Source organism: Podarcis pityusensis, assembly GCF_964106645.2.
Source record: "Podarcis pityusensis genome assembly, chromosome: 2".
NCBI classification, from domain to species: Eukaryota; Metazoa; Chordata; class Lepidosauria; order Squamata; family Lacertidae; genus Podarcis; species Podarcis pityusensis.
Window position 1 is genome coordinate 126,881,367 of NC_138029.1, and position 19,094 is coordinate 126,900,460.

Genomic DNA, 19,094 nt, shown 5'->3' on the forward strand with positions numbered 1-19,094 from the left:
TTTAGAATGTCCTGGGAGACTGAAGTGTTCTCCTACTGGTTTCTCTGTCTTGTGATTCCTGATATCAGATTTATGTCCATTTATCCTTTGGCGTAGGGCTTGGCCTGTTTGTCCAATATAGAGAGCTGAAGGGCACTGTTGGCATTTGATGGCATACATAATGTTAGAAGATGAGCAATTAAATAGTCCTGAGATGGTATTTTTGATGTTGTTGAGGCCAGCTATTAAGAATGTTAATGAAAGCTTGTGATAGAGGAAGAACTGAAAATAATTAGTTATGAGGCCTTACTATTATTTTTACTACCTTTGTTGGCTGATATTTACTGATATATTACTTGGCTTTTATCTGGGATAGATAATGTTTGGCTCAGTCATGGAATTATCTTCATCTCCAAGGTCAGTCATCTCTTTGGTCAATAAAATGCAGACAAACGCAAAAACAAAAACAACAAACCTGACAGAACTTACTTCAACTACCCTAAAAAATCTGAAGATGACATTTAAAAAGGCCTGGGTAGTTCAAAAAAGCCTGGTCATTGCTTTAAAAAGCTTGACGAAATGAAGAATATTCACAGAGAAAACAGTTGATATCCCTCCATTCAGGATTCACGGTGAGGCTCTTGGAATCCCAGATGATGATGATGATGATACATTTTTATTTGTATCCCGCCCTTCCCGACCAAAGTCACGGTCAGAGCGGCTAACAACAGGTAAAAAAATCATAAAATCACACAGTCAATTAATTAAAATACATTTTAGAATTAATTCAGAATCATATTAATAGCAACCACCAGGTTAGAGTTCTATGAAGATTACAGAAGGAGAGAGGGGGTCAGACTGTGCCCTGGCCAAAGGCCTGGTGGAACAGCTCTGTCTTGCAGGCCCTGAGGAAAGATGTCAAGTCCCGCAGGGCCCTAGTCTCTTGTGACAGAGCATTCCACCAGATTGGAGCCACTGCTAAATCTGGTTGAGGCCAGCCTAACCTCCCTGTGGCCCGGGACCTCCAAGATGTTTTTGTTTGAAGACCGTAAGGTCCTCCGTGGGACATACCAGGAGAGGCGGTCTCATAGGTACGAGGGTCCTAGGCTGTATAGGGCTTTAAAGGTTAAAACCCGCACCTTAAACCTGACCCTGTACTCCAGCGGGAGCTAGTGCAGCTGGCATAGCACTGGGTGAATGTGATCCTGCTGTGAGGACCCCGTAAGGAGTCTGTCACGGGGCTGCCAGGGAATGCCCCAGAGCTGAGGGAGGGGGAAGAACAAGAGCCGTTAGAAAAGACAGGAGAGGGAGAGGAGGACAAGTAAACGGAAGGAACTCAAGCGGCGAGGATGCTCCCGGATGCTGGAGACCATCAACACCACTCAACCAGTTCAGAGGGAGGACAGAGTGAGAGTCAATGCCCACTCCTTCAGCACAGGACAGAAGGGGGTTAAAATGTAGGGAACAAAGGAGGCGCTTGGGGCTTCCCAAGCTCCTCTGCTGGAGGAGGAGCCAAAAGCTCCCACTGCCTGGATCTGCTACCGAGGATTCAAATACATGAAGCTATGTCCTGTACTGTGTAAATATGTATGTAAATAAAGACTGTAAATATATCTCTGAGTGAGCAGAGGTATTTCTTGTGAAAGGCTTCCAGACCCACCACAGAGTCCTGCCACGGCATTCTGTACCTGCTGGAGTTTCTGGGTCAGTCTCAAAGGCATCCCCACGTAGAGTGAGTTACAATAATCAAGCCTGGAGGTGACTGTCGCGTGGATCACAGTGGCTAGGTCAGGGCGAGAGAAGTAAGGAGCCAACTGCTCAGCTTTTCATCTCCATCAAAAAAGCGAAGGTTCATCACACAGAGCAGGGCTCAGGAAGGTTTACCTTGCCTGGGTCGGTTCAGCCCTGCGAAGATCCCGCCATGGTCTGGATCGCTCATGTGTCTGCGTCTGATTTCCGGCACCACAGAAGCGAGTCCCCGCCCTGGACTGGTTTAGCGCAGCACGCGGGGACTCGCTGAGCGGGCAGCTTGGTTCGGGGGTGGCTTGTGGCCCACTTAAATGACCCCCATGGGCTGCAGGTTGCTGACCCCTGACAGAGGTATGTATGGAATTTCAAAACTGATTTTATGATCCAACAGGGAGTTTTACTGAGAGGGTCCATGATCCTACGATTCTCCTCCTTTACTTCCTTATGCAGAGCTCTTTGGACAGGATCCATGCCTTGTCTGTGAAACCTACACGCCATCAGCAGTTGCCTCAATCTGATTGGTCTAAATTTAAATTTATACATAAATCACTTTCTTCAGTTTGAACCCCCTCCCGTGTTCATGAGGAGACCAACTCCGTATTGTTTCATTGGTAACAGAAGAGGAAAAGTGACTATAACTCACACTAAATCTAAACACAACAGCCACAAGAGCTCCTGACTAGGCATTCAGCTATGCAATGTTGAATGCTCTCTGTTCTCTCCTGTTTCCCCATTTTTTGTTCCAGTTTAAAACATTTCATGAACCCAGAACTCACACACTGACCGCTAATGATGAATCGTATGTTACAGATATTCCTGCAAATAGATTCTGCTAGTTTTGAGATACACAAATGACATGAGAAGACTCAGTCTACATCAGGGGTCGGCAAGCTTTACCTCGCCTGGGCTGGTTCACTCTCACGGAGATCGCTCCGTGGGCAGGATCACATGTGTAGACACGGGACTCACCAAGCGGACGGCTTGGGGGCAGCTCAGGGGCCAGTTAAATGACCCCCGTGAGTCGCTTGTGGCCCGAGGATGGTAGATTGCTGACCCCTGGTCTACATATTTCATCAATTAGTGGTCCTATGATCCTTGTTTTTAAAAGCAAATAAAAGTTATTCCAAAAAGAAAAGAAAAAGGCAACACATGGAGGACGCAGGATTAGGATTCAGTTCCAGAAATTTGTGTGCAGAAGTCTGATCCATGGAAAATGTGTAAAAGGAAGTCACCTTAAACCTAAACAGCATACAGCCTATAACTTTAGACCGTATTCAAGTTAATAGAAAAAAACAACAGCACTCTTTGTTCCATTTCTGTGGAAGAAGAACCAAAACTCCTTGTTGACATCTGTTATAATAAAGTTTGTTTGCAACCTGTTTTCCCAAAGAAAACCCACGGTCGCTCGTGATTCATACTCCATTGGGGATTTCAGTTGAGGGAAAGGGAAGCAGAGGGCTGGCCCAGCAGTGCCAAGGAGAGAAAGTGACGTTGCATCATTGCAGCTTCCGATCGGCTCTTCCCATTTCAAGAGCCAATCAAAAGTCACGCCTCGGAAGTCGAAGAGACTTCCAGAATTGATTCTGTTCGACTTCTGAGGTTCAACTGTACAGTGGTGCCTCACAAGACGAAATTAATCCGTTCCGCGAGTCTCTTCGTCTAGCGGTTTTTTCGTCTTGCGAAGCAACCCTATTAGCGGATTAGCGCTATTAGCGGTTTAGCGGCTATTAAAGGCTTAGCAGATTAGCGTCTAAAAGGCTATTAGCGGCTTAGCGGCTTAGAAAAGGGGGGGAGCGGGAAAAAATCGCAACACTCGAAAGACGTTTTCGTCTTGCAAAGCAAGCCTATAGGGAAAATCGTCTTGCGAAGCAGCTCAAAAACGGAAAACCCTTTCGTCTAGCGGGTTTTCCGTCTTGCGAGGCATTCGTCTTGCGGGGCACCACTGTATTCCTAGCTCAAAATGCCTGCAGGAGACAAAGGCGCAGGCAGGAAGCAGGTGGAGAAGCCCAAAAAAGTGCTCCCCTTCTCCATCTCCATCCGCCTGCCTGCCTCCTCCCACCCCCAAGCTGAGCAAAACCCAATACCTCTCCGGATCCATCCATCCAGGTCCCCATCTCCACTCCCTTGGGACTCACCAGATCTCTCGGAGGTCCCTGGGAGGGAACGCTCAGAGGTTGTGGGGAGGGATGCAGGAGACAACCTGACCAGGTCAACCGTCCATCTTCCCCCTTCCATCCTTGCTAGCTTTGCAGGATCCGTCTTTTTCATCCTTCCTGAGGAGTCAAGGAGCCAAAAGAAGCTGCAGGGTCCTGGGAGAGAGGAAGAAGCAAAGGGTGCTTCAGAGGTCCTGGAGGGATTCTCCTGCCTAGATATTCTCCTGCCCCTGGAGAAGCACAAATGGGGCAGCACCTTCCCAAGAGAAGCCCCATTTCTAAACATCTCCAGTGATTCCAATTTCTTCTGTATGCTCCTCACCCCACTTGCAAGCCTGGCATGGTCTGCACAGTAGTGACCTGAGAGTAGATCCCATTGAACTCAGTGGGGATAACTGACAGAACTTGGTACCAAAACCAGTCCCCCGTCCTGTCCCCAAGCCTGAAAACTGCAACCCCAGAGCATGGGCAGAAAAGAGCAGAGTAGATATTACATGTAGGTGCCCCCATGCTAGGTGCTTTGTATGCAGAGCCCTGTTCACAATCTTTGAGCTCTCTCATCGCAAGCCAGGCAGATGGTGTAGCCGTATCCGCCTCTGTCAAGAGTTGCATGGGGACCAAATCTATACATGGAAGCAGAGGCGCCGATGCCACATTTTTTAAATATCTTGAGACTAATACACCCCTCCTCCTTAGATATCGTCTGTGCTTATACACCATCTTCACAATTCTCCAGTCCCAAAATGTGGCCCCCACCCTGGCATGGAAGCCATCAAAATATAGATCTTCCACATGTCCTAAATCTCTTCTGTTCTTAAGACACCAGGCATGTATACCCTTTAAAAAAACTCCTGAGGTGAGCTTTGCACTCCTCTTCTGACAAGATTCCCAAAGGCTTAGGGTAGCTTGAGAGAACTAGTCTATTTTGAGATAACACCAATTTCCATTTCTTATTTATCAAAACCCACAGACCCTCCGCTAGATTTTCTCCCAGAAGGCTTTACAAGTACCTATCAGGATAGTAAGGATTTTATCACAGTCAGGGGGAAAAATGATTTTATGCATTCCATGTCCTCTGTTAGTAGCACAAGGCACCCAGTTATTGATAATCGCTCATTTGTCCCAGAATGTTGGGAGAAGGAGTCTTTTATCCTTGCTTTAGCATTTCCTGAGAATACATCTAAAATCTACTTTGACATTAGTTCGCCTACTTGTTTAGCCTGAATAGGGGAGAGACACGTGTTGTTGCATCTGGGACAGAGGAAGTAGTCCGGTTGTGCCGCTGCAGATGCAGACGGGCTTTTCTTCTCCCTGTGCTCCCCCCATGTGCAAATGTTCCCTTCTGGCTGCAGCCTCTGTTCACAAATGTGACTTCTCAGTCTGAAGGGGGTTTATCTGCATGCCCCGTTTTTCTTGACCCAAAGCCCCCTCCCCAAAAAGGAAGGCAGCATCTGGATCCTAAGGAAGAACGGAGCTGCAGACCTCCTGCAAACTCACCCCCTCCCTGGCTTGGCAGAGAGGACAAGGGAGGACCAGTGTGGTGTGGTGGTTAAGAGCGGTGGACTCATAATCTGGTGAACCGGGTTCGCTTCCCCGCTCCTCCACATGCAGCTGCTGGGTGACCTTGGGCCAGTCACACTTCTTGAAGTCTCTCAGCCCCACTCACCCCACAGAGGGTTTGTTGTGGGGGAGGAAGGGAAAGGAGAATGTTAGCCGCTTTGAGACTCCTGAAGGGGAGTGATAAAGTGGGATATCAAATCCAAACTCCTCCTCTTCTTCTTTCTTCTCCCCCCACCGTGCATGATCTGAACAGGGACCCCAATCTCCCCATTGCACTCTGGGGGGAAGAGAGAGGAGACTCACCGGATTCCAGGAGGGGCCCCAAGGAAGCTTTTGCAAAGGAGAGAAAACCAAGCCACCTCCTCTCCGCTTGTAGGAAGGGATGTGGGAGGGAGGGAATTTAGCCATGGAGGACCTTGACCCCCCTTCACTTCCTGTCCTGTCTAGGAATCCAGCTTTACTCCTTTTAACCCTTGCAAAGCCGAGGGCACCCCCTCCCTCTCTGCAGTTTTCCTGCTTCTGCGCCTGCGCTCAAGGGGCCGCCCCCGTCTGTGCCAAGGACTCTGCCCCAAGGAGCCCACATATGATCCAGACTAACCGAAAGAGAGACGGGGGTGGCCATGGGGGGTTACCTTGGCTCTCCCCCTCCTCCAACATAGAGGCTCCTGAATCCCAAGGAAAGGCTGGGAGGGAGAAGAGGCTAAAAAATGGCTCCATCAAGACACCCCTCAAAAAAACAAAACACCCTCCCGATCAGCGAGTGGGGGGAAGAATGGAGGGGGGGCTTCCCAGCCAGGAGATCCCTCCCCCTCCGAAAATAATCTCTGCAGCCCAGGAAGAGAGACAGATGAGGAAGTGTCCCATGCGAGGAATGAAACAGACACGCCATCCTGGGGGGGGGGAGGTGTGGAAGCCCCCCCCCCCCGTAAAAGCACCACAGGCAGGAAAGGCGAAGCCCACTATTGGGAGGGAGGGAGAGGGGCACATGCCGCTCAGGGGGCAGCCCCCCACTCTGGGACTCTTCCCAACTCCATCCTTCCCTGCCTTTCCTGTCAGAAAACCAGTTTATACTGGGCTCTCAGAACCATTTGACCCCATTTCTATATAAATGATGGAGATTTCCTACTCATTAAATTTGAAAAGAAAAATACTGTTGTTTACTACGTGGCCAAAATCATTTCTAAATATAATACAACTGATTTTCAAGTGTCATATCTCAGGGGAAAACCAGGATCTTGTATGTTGTTTTGCAGTTGCCAAAACCAAATTTATGAAAGGGCTCATCTCTTTATCCTTCATCTCTTTACAGTGGTACATCAGGTTAAGAACTTAATTCGTTCTGGAGGTTCGTTCTTAACCTGAAACTGTTCTTAACCTGAAGCACCACTTTAGCTAATGAGCTAGTTATTTAAACATAATTTTTTCTTACCATGAATTTCAGTTTACAGATGGGGGGACGACATTCCACCCTCCTCTATCTTCCTCCGCTTCAGTGCATTGCAGCATTTGTTGCCTCCAGTGGAGGCGGCTGTTGGTTTATGATTGACATGGGGAGGAACTTATGGGGCCCTACCTTTGGCGTTGCTGTTTAGCCACCTGCTTTCTGTACGAGTGTCCTGCCTTTCCAGGACTCCTCTGGTGATGTGGCTGGCATACAGACACCTGTTTAAGGGTGGAGGCGTTAGGAGACATGATTCCCCCCTCTGCAGAGGACACTGCAAGTTGAAGACCCTGCCTGTGTTTGTAAACTGAACTTCAGGGTAAGAAAATATTCTGCTTTAAAAATTATTGCTGATTCATTTTTTAAATGTTTTAAAGAGTTGTTTCTACCCAGACATTTTGTGTTTCAGTCTCATTATAAATCACATTCAGATTTATTTGTTTTTAAAATCCAGTCATGCATATGTAGGAGAAATTCAAAAAGAGATTACCACACATAAAAACCCAAAAGAAAAGGATGCAATCTCCAAGTGGAAAGAGAGGCCTTTATTGAAATACAAATAACCACATCCAAAACAGTGTTGTTTTTTTTAAAAATACACTTCCAAATTGCACATGTCATTCCTATTAACCAATCACAGCAATCTTAATAGTTGCAACCCAATGTCACAATAATCAACCAACCGAAATCATTTGGCTCTTCAGATCAGCCCTCCTCATAATATATCATGTGATTACATATAACTATTTTCAGTGTCTTCCTTTATTAAGACTTTGGCTAATATATGTCTTCCAATGTCCTCTTTCATCCGTCTACAAAACAGTTCAAGATGAATCACAATTGCCATGCCTAGCTGATTCTCCTTTCATGCATTCAACGGTCCCCATAGAGTCCAACACTTAATACTTTTCAGAATTCCGGAACTGACATTTGCTACGTACAGGACCTAAAAGCAGCTGGTTCTGTAATGTAAAAGGTAGGCGGGCACAGGCCCTTTCAGTTTAACTAGGCAATGGGCTAAAAAGAAAATGGATTACCCAAATGAAATAATTATTAAATTGTTATTTTCTCCAACGTATGCATGTTATGAAAAGGGCTGTCACCTGCAGGATGGAGCAAAATGGTCCTTCTCCTGCTCCAGAGGGTGAGACCTGAGACAATGGCTTCAAGTTACAAGAAGGGAGATTCCAACTGTGTATCAGGAAGTACTTTAGGACAGTGTTTCCCAACCTTTTTTGGGCAAAGGCACACTTGTTTCATGAAAAAAATCTCGAGGCACACCACCATGCCAGATGGGGAAAGGTCACTTTTTACTTATGTAAAAAAAAATAAAAAAATAGTAACAGCATAGAAGGTAATGGTTAGGCTAGCATCCCTCTTCCAAATATGCTAGGTTTTTATTTGCAGGGACTGTTCTACATGGGAAAGCATTCAGCACTGTCATTCTCCCATCTGCCATCTGAATTGGTACTATTCTGGGTCAACTTACTCTGCTGCATGTGTAGATGAAAATGGCACCAAGTGTGGGGGAGGGGGCAGAACAGGTTTCAGATACAGGATATTAAGCATACACGTACTTCAGATTGAACTGGTTGCTTGCTTTGCAAGTTTTCATTTCCCAAATGACTGCCTTGGCAAGCGCAATACCTACCAGGCTCAACGCCGGTCTCGCGCTGCCGCTTCCCGCGCTCTCAAGGCCCCGGGAGGAGGAAGGCGTGAAGGCAATCCCGAAGGCGCGAAAACGTTATCAATTGCTTCTTCTTGTACAACTGCAGCCAGATCCTACCCGTATTTACTCTGGAGTAAGCCCTAGTTTGTTCACGGGGTTTTGCTCCCGCGTAAGTGTGCACGAGGGATGGCAGCCTTAAATATCGGGGAGACGCAGGAGTCGCCTGCGCTGCTGTAATTCCCCCTCCTTTTGGGGAGGGAGGCGCTGGGCTACTGTGTTTACTTGGAAGTCCCACGGAAGTTAATGCATTATTAGGCTACTACTGGCTTAAGCCGGTGCCCGCCTTCATCCCTAGGCGAGAGGCACAGAGTTCTGTTCCGCCCGGGCGCTGCCTCTTTAAACGAGCGCGTGGTTGAAGAAGGCGCTTGCCCGGCTCCCCTCTGCGCCTCGGAGGGCGGGTTCGAGCACGCGCAATGCGCCGCCCTGCGCCGCCGCCATCTCGCGCTCCTCCCTTTTGCGCGCGCGGCCCCGCCGCCCCCGCAGGACAGGAAGAGTTATTTCGGAGTGGAACAGACCGCCTTGGAAGGGGGTAGACTCTCCTTCATTGGAGTTTTTGAAGCAGAGGTTGGCTGGTCATCTGTCTCGGAGGAGATCCTGAGATTCCTGCCTTGCAGGGGGCTGGACCAGGTGACACTGAGGACCCCTTCATACTCTCCCATTCTACGATTCTGTGATGGAAACTTGGCTCAGTGTTGCCACAGAAACTAGGGAGCTAAAGATGCTTCTGGCAATGGGGCAGAAGGTCATGGCTAAAGTCTTTGAGGGCATGGCAGAATCCGAGACCAGGGTGAAGAGTCGGTGGAAGAAGATTGGAAGAAATTTAAAGACTATTTATAGAAATACTGTAAAATTAATGAATGTTAGAATGATGTCAGAATGAAATTAAGTGGTTCTAGCAGCAATGTCATAAAGGTGTATGAAAAAATGGCTGGTTAATAGGTGAGAATTTAAAGTTATAATATATTAAGTTAAAAGACTAAGACAAAAACAAAGAGGGAAAGGAATTGCTGAATTAACCAATTGAACCAGAATACAAAAAAGGGAGGTGAGAGGAGGTCAGGAAAGTAAGGAAATGAAATGTAAGATACGGAAGGATAAATTTGTTTCTAAGTGTTTTTTCTATATATATTTTCTATACTTTGCATTTTGTATGTTTTTTCCCTTTTTTCTATATTTTTTCATTGTCTTTTATGTAATTTTTTGTTTTTGAAATCTCAATAAATATTATTTAAAAAAATAAAATAAAGTCTTTGAGGGCAGAAACTGGAAAATACTGGTTCCTTCTGGAAGGTTCCGTTCTTTTCTGCTGAGGCAGTATCTGCTTTGTGAGGAGGAAAGCGACAAAGATCATCAAGTGTATGAAAACAAAGCCTTATGGGGAACAGTTGAAGGAGCTGGGTATGTTGAGCCTGGAAAAGAGGATATATGAAAGCCATCTTCCAATATCTCAGGGGCTGACAGATGGAAGATGGAGCAAACTAGCTCCTCCTGATCCAGAGGGACACACTTAAACCAGTGGATTCAAATTGCAAAAAATTAGATTCTGACTAAAAATCAGGAAGAACTTCCTGGTGATTAGAGTTGTTTGATAGTGGACTGGTCTCCCTCTGGAATTTGTGGTCTCTCCTTCACTGGCGGCTTTTGAGAAGAGTTGGGATGGCCATCTCTCAGGGATGCTTGAAATGAGATTCCTGTGTTGCAGAGGGTTGGACTGGATGACGCCAGGGTACTTGCAACTGTTGTAGGGACGCAGGTGGTGCTGTGGTCTAAACCACTGAGCCTCTTAGGCTTGCTGATCGGAAGGTTGGCGGTTCGAATCCCCACGATGGGATGAACTCCCGTTGCTCTGTCCCAGCTCCTGCCAACCTAGTCGTTCAAAAGAACACCAGTGCAAGTAGATAAATAGGTACCGCTGCAGTGGGAAGGTAAACGGTGCTTTCCGTGCGCTCTGGCACTCGCCACGGTCTTCCGTGTTCCAGTAGTGGTCTAGTCATGCTGGCCACATGACTCGGAAAGCTCTGTGGACAAACGACGGCTCCCTCGGCCTGAAAGCGAGATGAGCGCTGCAACATAGTCGCCTTTGACTTAAACGTCCAGGGGTCCTTTACCTTTTACATTTACTTCCAACTCTACAATTCTTCCACTTTCCAAACACTGGTATGCTTCCTCCCCTGGCATGAATTATTTGATGGACCACTTGATGTTCCGCATAAGAGACTCCTGGGAGGGCAGAGAGACATTGCCCTGCTGTGAGTCCTGAAGAGCTCAAACTCACTGGAACAAACTCTGGGGTTGGGGCAAATGTCCGCCCCCCCCCCCGTTTTTGCTCTGTTGGGGGTGTGATAAACGTTTAATTGTGGCTGGGGTATAGTTTACCGTATTTTTCGCTCTATAAGATGCACCTAGTTTTTGGAAGAGGAAAACAATAAAAAAAATATTCTGATTCCCAGAAGCCAGAACAGCAAGAGGGATCACTGCTTTCGCTGCTGTTCTGGCTTCTGGGATAGCTATGCAGCCTACATTCACTCCCTAAGACGCACACACATTTCCCCTTACTTTTTAGGAGGGGAAAAGTGAGACTTAATAGAGCAAAAAATACGGTAATTAAAATTAGCTTCTACTGTCTTATTGGTTTATTGTATAGTTTGTTTTCTGCACTGAAGGGGAGAAGATCAGGGCAGCCTGGAAGTGGGGACCAACCCACAGAATGGCTGGGCCAGGTTCCACAGGGGGGGTAGGATGCACTGGGACACCTGATCTCAGTGATCACGCGTAGGAGGAGGAGTTACACTAAGACTAGACCATGTCCTTACCAAGGAGGCAGGTTTAGTCGTTGTTTGAAGACTATCCCTGCCTCCGGGTCTGGTCTTGACTGGAAGGATACTGGAATCAACAAGAGAGATCCACATGACCTGAAGGTGCTGCTGTGCAATGCCAGGTCAACGATTCACAAGACAGCGGTCATCCACGACTTGATCGTGGATGGAGGACTTCACTTGGCATCCATGACAGAGACTTGGTTGGTTGAAGCAGATGGACTTGTCCTTGCCGCTGCTTGTCCATCGGGTTTCTCTTACGCACAGCAACCCTTTCAGCTGATTCCCTGGTGGCCCACTGGAATGTGGAGATAACCATGGCTGTTGACTGTCTGGCTCTGAAGCGCCCTATCTGATTGAATGGAGCCCGGACAGCCCTGTGGTTTTCCTCAGAGCTGAGGGCAATGTAAGAATGGCTGAGACCTCTAGAGCACTAGTGGTGTAAATCTCATTCTGAATCGGACCAGACACGGTTTACAGCTCAATGCCAAGCCTACCAAGTGGCAATGTGGCTGCCTCAGGGTTCCATCCTCTCCCCCATGCTTTTCAACATCTATATGAAGCCACTGGGAGAAATCATCAGGGGATGTGGGCTTGGTGTTCATCAGTATGCAGATAATACCCAGCTCTACCTCTCTTTTACATCAGAACCAGTGAAGGCAGTGAATGGCCTGTATGAGTGTCTTGAGATGGTTGGAGAATGGATGGCAGTTAACAGATTGAGGCTAAATCCTGACAACACAGAAGTACTGTTTTGGGGGGACAGGGAGCAGGCAGGTGTGGGGGACTCCCTGGTCCTAAATGGGGTAATTGCCCCTCAAGGACCAGGTGCACACCCTGGGAGTCATTTTGGATGCACAGCGGTCCATGGGGATGCAAGTCAATTCTGTGTCCAGGGCAGCTGTTTACCAGCTCCATCTGGTATGCAGGCTGAGACACTCCCAGCCTGCAGACTGTCTCGCCCGATTAGTGCATGCTCTGGTTATCTCCCGCTTGGACTACTGCAATGTGCTTTGCGTGGGGCTACCTTTGAAGGTGACCTGGAAAATATAACTAATCCAAAATGTGGCAGCTGGACTGGTGACTGGGAGTTGCCGCCATATAACACCAGTCCTGAAAGACCTACATTGGCTCCTAGTACATTTCCCTCTGGTGGTCCCTCACTGCGAGAAGTGCAGTTACATGGAACCAGGCAGAGGGCCTTCTCGGTAGTGGAACCAGCCTGTGGAACGCCCTCCCATCAGATGTCAAGGAAGTAAACTATTTAATGCTTGATGTTTCTTCACAGATCACTGCCTTGTTGTGGCAAAGGGGCTTGAATAACTCAGAGAAGTTATGAGCTATGCCGTGCAGGGCTACCCAAGATGGACAAGTCATAGTGGAGAGTTTTGACTGAACGTGATCCACCTGGAGCAGGAACCGGCAAGCCACTCCAGTATCCCTGCCAAGAAAACTCCATGGTCAAAGACAACAGGCATATAAAAGTTATGCTGCTGGAAGATGAGCCCCTCAGGTTGGAAGGCATCCAACATGCTACTAAGGAAGAGCGGAGGACAAGTATAAGTAGATTCAGAGCTGATGAAGCAGCTGGGCCAAAGCCAAAAGATCGCTCAGTTGCAGATATGCCTGGAAGCGAAAGGAAAGTCCAATGCTGTAAAGAAAAATGTTGCATAGGAACCTGGAATGTAAGAACCATCAACCTTGGTAAGCTGGATGTGGTCAAAAATGAGATGGGAAGAATAAATATTTACATCCTGGGCATCAGTGAACTAAAATGGACGGGAATGGGCAAATTCAGTTTGGATGACCATTGTGTCTCCTACTGCGGGCAAGAATCCCATAAAATAATCCCATAAAAGCCCAACAAAAGAGTGGCGAAAGCTGTACTGGGATACAATCTCAAAAATGATAGAATGATCTCGATACGATTCGAAGGCAGACCTTTTTGTTGGGATTTCTGCTCCGTGTCTGCAGTCATGAGATTGCTGTCTATCACATGACGGTGTATGTTTTCATTCCACAGAGTGGGAAGTGACGGAGACAGGATATTTATTTATGTTATGTTATGTTATGTTATGTTATGTTATGTTATGTTATGTTATGTTATGTTATGAAGTGGGACTATTGTCCTTTGTTCTTTATCTTTGCTGTCTGATGAGAAAGAGGATGGAGCTAAGTCAGAATTCTCTGAGTGTATTATATGTAAATAAAGTAGATTAGCCAGAATGCTGAGCTACTTAGTTCTGTTACGTGAACTGCTAATACTCTGCTCTTCCGTAAGTGTGCTGATGCTTCTTGGCATCAGTTGCTGTGATGTTCGGGCTGAATAAAGCTTTTGTAGCTCCCGATCAACCAGGAGGGAGACAGCATGCCAAGCGGGCATGTGTCTTTATCAAGGTCCTACTCATGTAGGATGCGCCTAACATTGGTTATGGGCCCAGGGATCAGGGCCACAGACCCAGTGCCAGTAGAGGAAAGACTGGGGGCTGTTTTTGTCCCGGTTGGAGTTTCCTGGAACTGGCACCGTGAAGCAAGCCTCTTCAGAGACAGAAGAGAAAAAGCAGATAGACTGTGAGTATAGCGGCTGCCTGTGTTGTGTAGTGCCAGTATGATGTAGTGGTTAAGAGCAGTCAACTGGTAATCTGGTGAACCGGGTTGGATTCCCCGCTCCTCCACATGCTGCTGCTGGGTGACCTAGGGCTAGTCACACTTCTCTGACGTCTCTCAGCCCCACTCACCTCACAGAGTGTTTGTAGTGGAGGAGGAAGGGAAAGGAGATTGTTAGCCACTTTGAGACTCCTTAGGGTAGAGATAAAGCGGGATATCAAATCCAAATTCTTCTTCTTCTTCTAAAAGTGAAAGTAGGCTGTCTGGAACGTTTGTGCAGCTGCCAAGTAGCTTGAACAGAGAAGCTTTGATTTATGACTGCTTCGCAGTGTTCTTGGCTCCGTTTAATCTCTGGGGCAGAGACTGAGCAGGAACGGATTCCATTCCCTAAGTTTCCATGGAGGGAACTGGGAGGAAGAAGTCCCATCCCCTGAGTTAGGGAAATGGGGGCTAAAGGACCAAAATGGTTAGGACCTAACAGAAGCAGAAGACACCAAGAAGAGGTGGCAAGAATACACAGAGGAATTACTCCAGAAAGATATGGATGTCTCGTACACCCCAGATAGTGTGGTTGCTGACCTTGAGCCAGACATCCTGGAGAGTGAAGTCAAATGGGCCTTAGAAAGCACTGCTAATAACAAGGCCAGTGGAAGTAATGATATTCCAGCTGAACTATTTAAAACTTTAAAATATTATAGTGTTAAGGTGCTACACTCAATATGCCAGCAAGTGTGGAAAACTCAGCAGTGACCAGAGGATTGGAGAATGTCAGTCTACATCCCAATCCCAAAGAAGGGCAGTGCCAAAGAATGCTCCAACTACCGCACAATTGCGCTCATTTCACATGCTAGCAAGGTTATGCTTCAAATTCTACAAGGCAGGCTTAAGCAGTATGTGGACCAAGAACTCCCAGAAGTGCAAGCTGGATTTAGAAATGGCAGAGCAACCAGAGACCAAATTGCAAACATGCACTGGATTATGGAGAAAGCTAGAGTTCCAGAAAAACATCGACTTCTGCTTCATTGACTAAGCAAAAGGATTTGACTGTGTTGACCACAGCAAACTATGGCAAGTTCTTAAAGAAATGGGAGTGCCTGATCACCTCATCTGTCTCCTGAAAAATCTCTATGTGGGACAAGAAGCTACAGTTAGAACTGGATATGGAATAACTGATTGGTTCAAAATTGGGAAAGGAGTACGACAAGGCTGTATATTGTCTCCCTGCTTATTTAATTTATATGCAGAATTCATCATGCGAAAGGCTGGACTGGATGAATCCAAAGCCGGAATTAAGATTGCCGGAAGAAATATCAACAAGCTCAGATATGCAGATGACACAACCTTGATGGCAGAAAGAGGAGGGTGCAAAATACGGTCTGAAGCTCAACAACAACAAAATGAAGACCATGGCCACTGGGCCCATCACCTCCTGGCAAATAGAAGGGAAAGAAATGGAGGCAGTGAGAGATTTTACTTCCTTGGGTTCCATGATCACTGCAGATGGTGACGGCAGCCACGAAATTAAATGACACCTGCGTCTTGGGAGAAAAGCAATGACAAACCTAGTGTCAGGAGTATGTGCAGGAGCCAGGCCCTGTGACCAGTTTGCAGGACTGGGGCCTTCCTAAGTTTGTTCTGAAGAGGCAAGGCGCAGCCGCATAGGTGGGGCCGATTGGTAACTCACAGCACCTGGTGGCAAGAGCCAGGAAGGGATATAAGGTCAGCATTTCCCTTCGGCTCTTTGCCACAGCAACCCGTTTCCTGCCTTGCTGCATTTGGCTTCTTGCTTCCCGACCCTTGGCCCCTTGACTTCAAGATTCCTTGCTTCTTGACCCTCGGACCCTCGACTTCGTGACTCCCTGCTTCCTGACCCTTGACCCCTGGCTTCTAGACTCTCGTTCCTGCTCCCACCCTGCCATCTTACCCCCAGTCTCGACGTCCTCAGCCGGGACTTAAATTGCCCGTAGACTGGACCGTGACACCTAGACAGCATCTTAAAAAGCAGGGACATCACCTTGCTGACAAAGGTCCATATAGTTAAACAACAGAGGATGAGATGGTTGTTCGCAAAGCTACCAACATGAGTCTGACCAAAGTGCAGGAGACATTGGAAGACAGGAGTGCCTGGCGTGCTCTAGTCCAGGGGGTCACGAAGAGTCAGACACGACTAAAGAACAACGCCGCTTGATGTTTTATCATGTTTTCAATATTCTGTTGGGAGCTGCCCAGCGTGGCTGTGGGACACCAGCCAGATGGGCAGGGTACAAGTAATAAATTATTATTTTTTAAAAAAATTCTTCCAGTAGCACCTTAAAGACCAACTAATTTTATTCATGCCTGGTATCTGAAGTAGTGTACATGCACACGAAAGCTCATACCAACAACAAACTTAGTTGGCCTTTAAGGTGCTACTGGAAGAATTTATTTTATTTTGATCACGGCAGACCAACACAGCTGCCTACCTGTATCTGTTATTATTATTAGCTCTTTAAACATTCCAAGCACTGTTAGTGTTGGGAGTCATTCTTCAAAGAAACAGTAAGGATGTTTGTACCTTTAAGAACTGTTTCTGTGAGCTTTGAGCAGATTGGTTACAGCTGGTCATGACTATAAAAGAAGGAAAAGTTGCAGTTTGAACTTTGCCTGCAGGAAAAACCCCCACAATCTTTGCTGTTGGTTGCTTTGTCATAAATCTTTATTTGATTTGGTTTTACACCGGTCTCGTGGTGTCAGTCTTCTGTCATCTGCCGCCAGAGGAAAAACCCCCTCTAACACTTATGGTTTCTCTCCTGTATGAAATCTTTGATGGGAGGTGAAACTAACCTTCCATCTGAATCTCTTTCCACATTCCAAGCACTGATAGGGTTTCTCTCCTTTATGAATTCTTTGATGGGAAGTGAGAGCATCCTTCCGACTGAAGCTCTTTCTACATTCCAAGCATTGATAGGGTTTCTCCCCAGTATGAATTCTTTGATGGGAAGTGAGTTTATCCCTATCACGAAAGCTCTTTCCACATTCCTGGCACTGATAGGGTTTCTGACCTGTATGAATTTTTTGATGGGTCAGGAGATGGGCCCTTTGGGTGAAGCTCTTTCCACATTCCAAGCACTGATATGGTTTCTCCCCTGTATGAATTCTTCGATGAGCAGCAAGTTTTCCCCTCTCACGAAAGCTCTTTCCACATTCCTGGCACTGATAGGGTTTCTCACCTGTATGAATCCTTTGAGGGATGGTGAGTTCGTGGCTGTGAATGAAGCTCTTTCCACATTGGAAGCATTTATATGGTTTCTGACCTGTATGAATTCTTTGATGGGAAGTGAGAGTATTCTTCTGAATGAAGCTCTTTCCACATTCATGGCACTGAAAAGGTTTCTCCCCTGTATGAATTCTTTGATGGGAAGTAAGACTAGTCCTCCAGTTGAAGCTCTTTCCGCATTCCAAGCACTGATAGGGTTTCTCCCCTGTATGAATTCTTCGATGGGAAGTGAGAATTTGGCGGTTACTGAAGCTCTTTCCACATTCCAGGCACTGATAGGGTTTCTCCCCTGTATGATTTATTTGATGGGAAGTGAGACTGTTGCTCTGACTGAAGCTCTTTCCACATTCCAAGCACTGATAAGGCTTCTCCCCTGTATGAATTCTTTGGTGGGAAGTGAGATTACTCTTATCACTGAATCTCTTTCCACATTCCAAGCACTGATAGGGTTTCTCCCCTGTATGAATTCTGTGATGGGAAGTGAGCTCTGAGCTCTGTCTGAATCTCTTTCCACATTCCAAGCACTTATAGGGTGTCTCCCCTGTATGAATCCTTTGATGGGTTGTCAGATTGCTCCTCTGACTGAAGCACTTTCCACACTGCAAACACTGATAGGGTTTCTCTCCTGTATGAATTCTTCGATGGGAAATGAGAGAATCCTTCCGACTGAATCTCTTCCTACATTCCAAGCACTGATGCAATTTCTCTCCACTGTGAGTTCTTTCGTGTGAAGTAAGGCAATGCGTCCGAATGAAGCTGTTTCCTTGATGGGAGGTGCACTGGGAGCTCTGACGGATGTTATCTCCACAGGCTGAATATTTATTTGACTTCTCCGCTGTGTGGATTCTGTTGTGATCCCCTTTGTTCTTCCCTTCCAATTCATCATCATCTGCAATGAAGAGAGAAGCTAATTAGAGCCTCAGGAAGATTATTCCCCAGATTATTGAACGATGTTAATGAATTAAAAAAATCCTTCCAGTAGCACCTTAGAGACCAACTAAGTTTGTTATTGGTATGCGCTTTTGTGTGCATGCACACTTTTTCAGAAACACTGACACCGAAGTCACCAGACCCTTATATATAGTGAGAGGGTGGGGAGGGGTATTACTCAGAAGGGTGGTGGGAATGGGTGATTGGCTGATAGGTGTGGTAAATCTGTTGATGACTATTAACGACTGCAATTGGTCTTCCAGGAAAAGCAAGGGGTGAGATGGCTAAAAATAGCTACATATACCATGTATAATGAGATAAGAATCCAATGTCTCTATTCAGACCAGGTCTCTCCATGGTTTTACGTTTGGTAAGAAGTTGCAATTCAGCAACTGCTCTTTCCAGTCTATTTCTGAAATTCTTTTGTAATAAGACAGCTGCTTTGAGATCTTGTTTAGAATGTCCTGGGAGACTGAAGTGTTCTCCTACTGGTTTCTCTGTGTTGTGATTCCTGATATCAGATTTATGTCCATTTATCCTTTGGTGTGAGAGGCGCTGTAGCTTAAGCCACAGAGCCTAGGACTTGCTGATTAGAATGTCGGAGGTTCGAATCCCCACCACGGGGTGAGCTCCCATTGCTCGGTCCCTGCTCCTGCCAACCTAGCAGTATGAAAGCACAAAAAGTGCAAGTAGATAAATAGGTACCGCTCCGGCGGGAAGGTAATCGGCGTTTCCATGCGCTGCTCTGCTTCGCCAGAATCAGCTTCGTCATGCTGGCCACTTGACCCGGAAGCTGTACACCGGCTCCCTTGGCCAATAAAGCAAGATGAGCGCCACAACCCCAGAGTCGGTCACGACTGGACCTAATGGTCAG

The 19,094-nt window shown here is 46.8% G+C and overlaps 1 protein-coding gene and 1 long non-coding RNA gene across 2 annotated transcripts in view; one reads left to right on the forward strand and one right to left on the reverse strand.

Moving 5' to 3' along the window:
* The window catches only part of LOC308465872 (uncharacterized protein), a 68,882-nt gene that overhangs the window by 3,912 nt on the left and 45,876 nt on the right, over positions 1-19,094 (reverse strand). Inside the window, exon 6 of the mRNA XM_080986205.1 lies at positions 3,864-4,037. Coding sequence (XP_080842331.1) covers positions 3,864-4,037 — 174 coding nt within the window. The remainder of the gene's footprint in view (positions 1-3,863; positions 4,038-19,094) is intronic.
* The window catches only part of LOC308466292, a 56,911-nt gene continuing 49,952 nt past the window's right edge, over positions 12,136-19,094 (forward strand). The window contains exons 1-3 of the long non-coding RNA XR_013980691.1: positions 12,136-13,499; positions 13,544-14,022; positions 14,284-16,061. This is a non-coding gene — a long non-coding RNA (uncharacterized lncRNA). The remainder of the gene's footprint in view (positions 13,500-13,543; positions 14,023-14,283; positions 16,062-19,094) is intronic.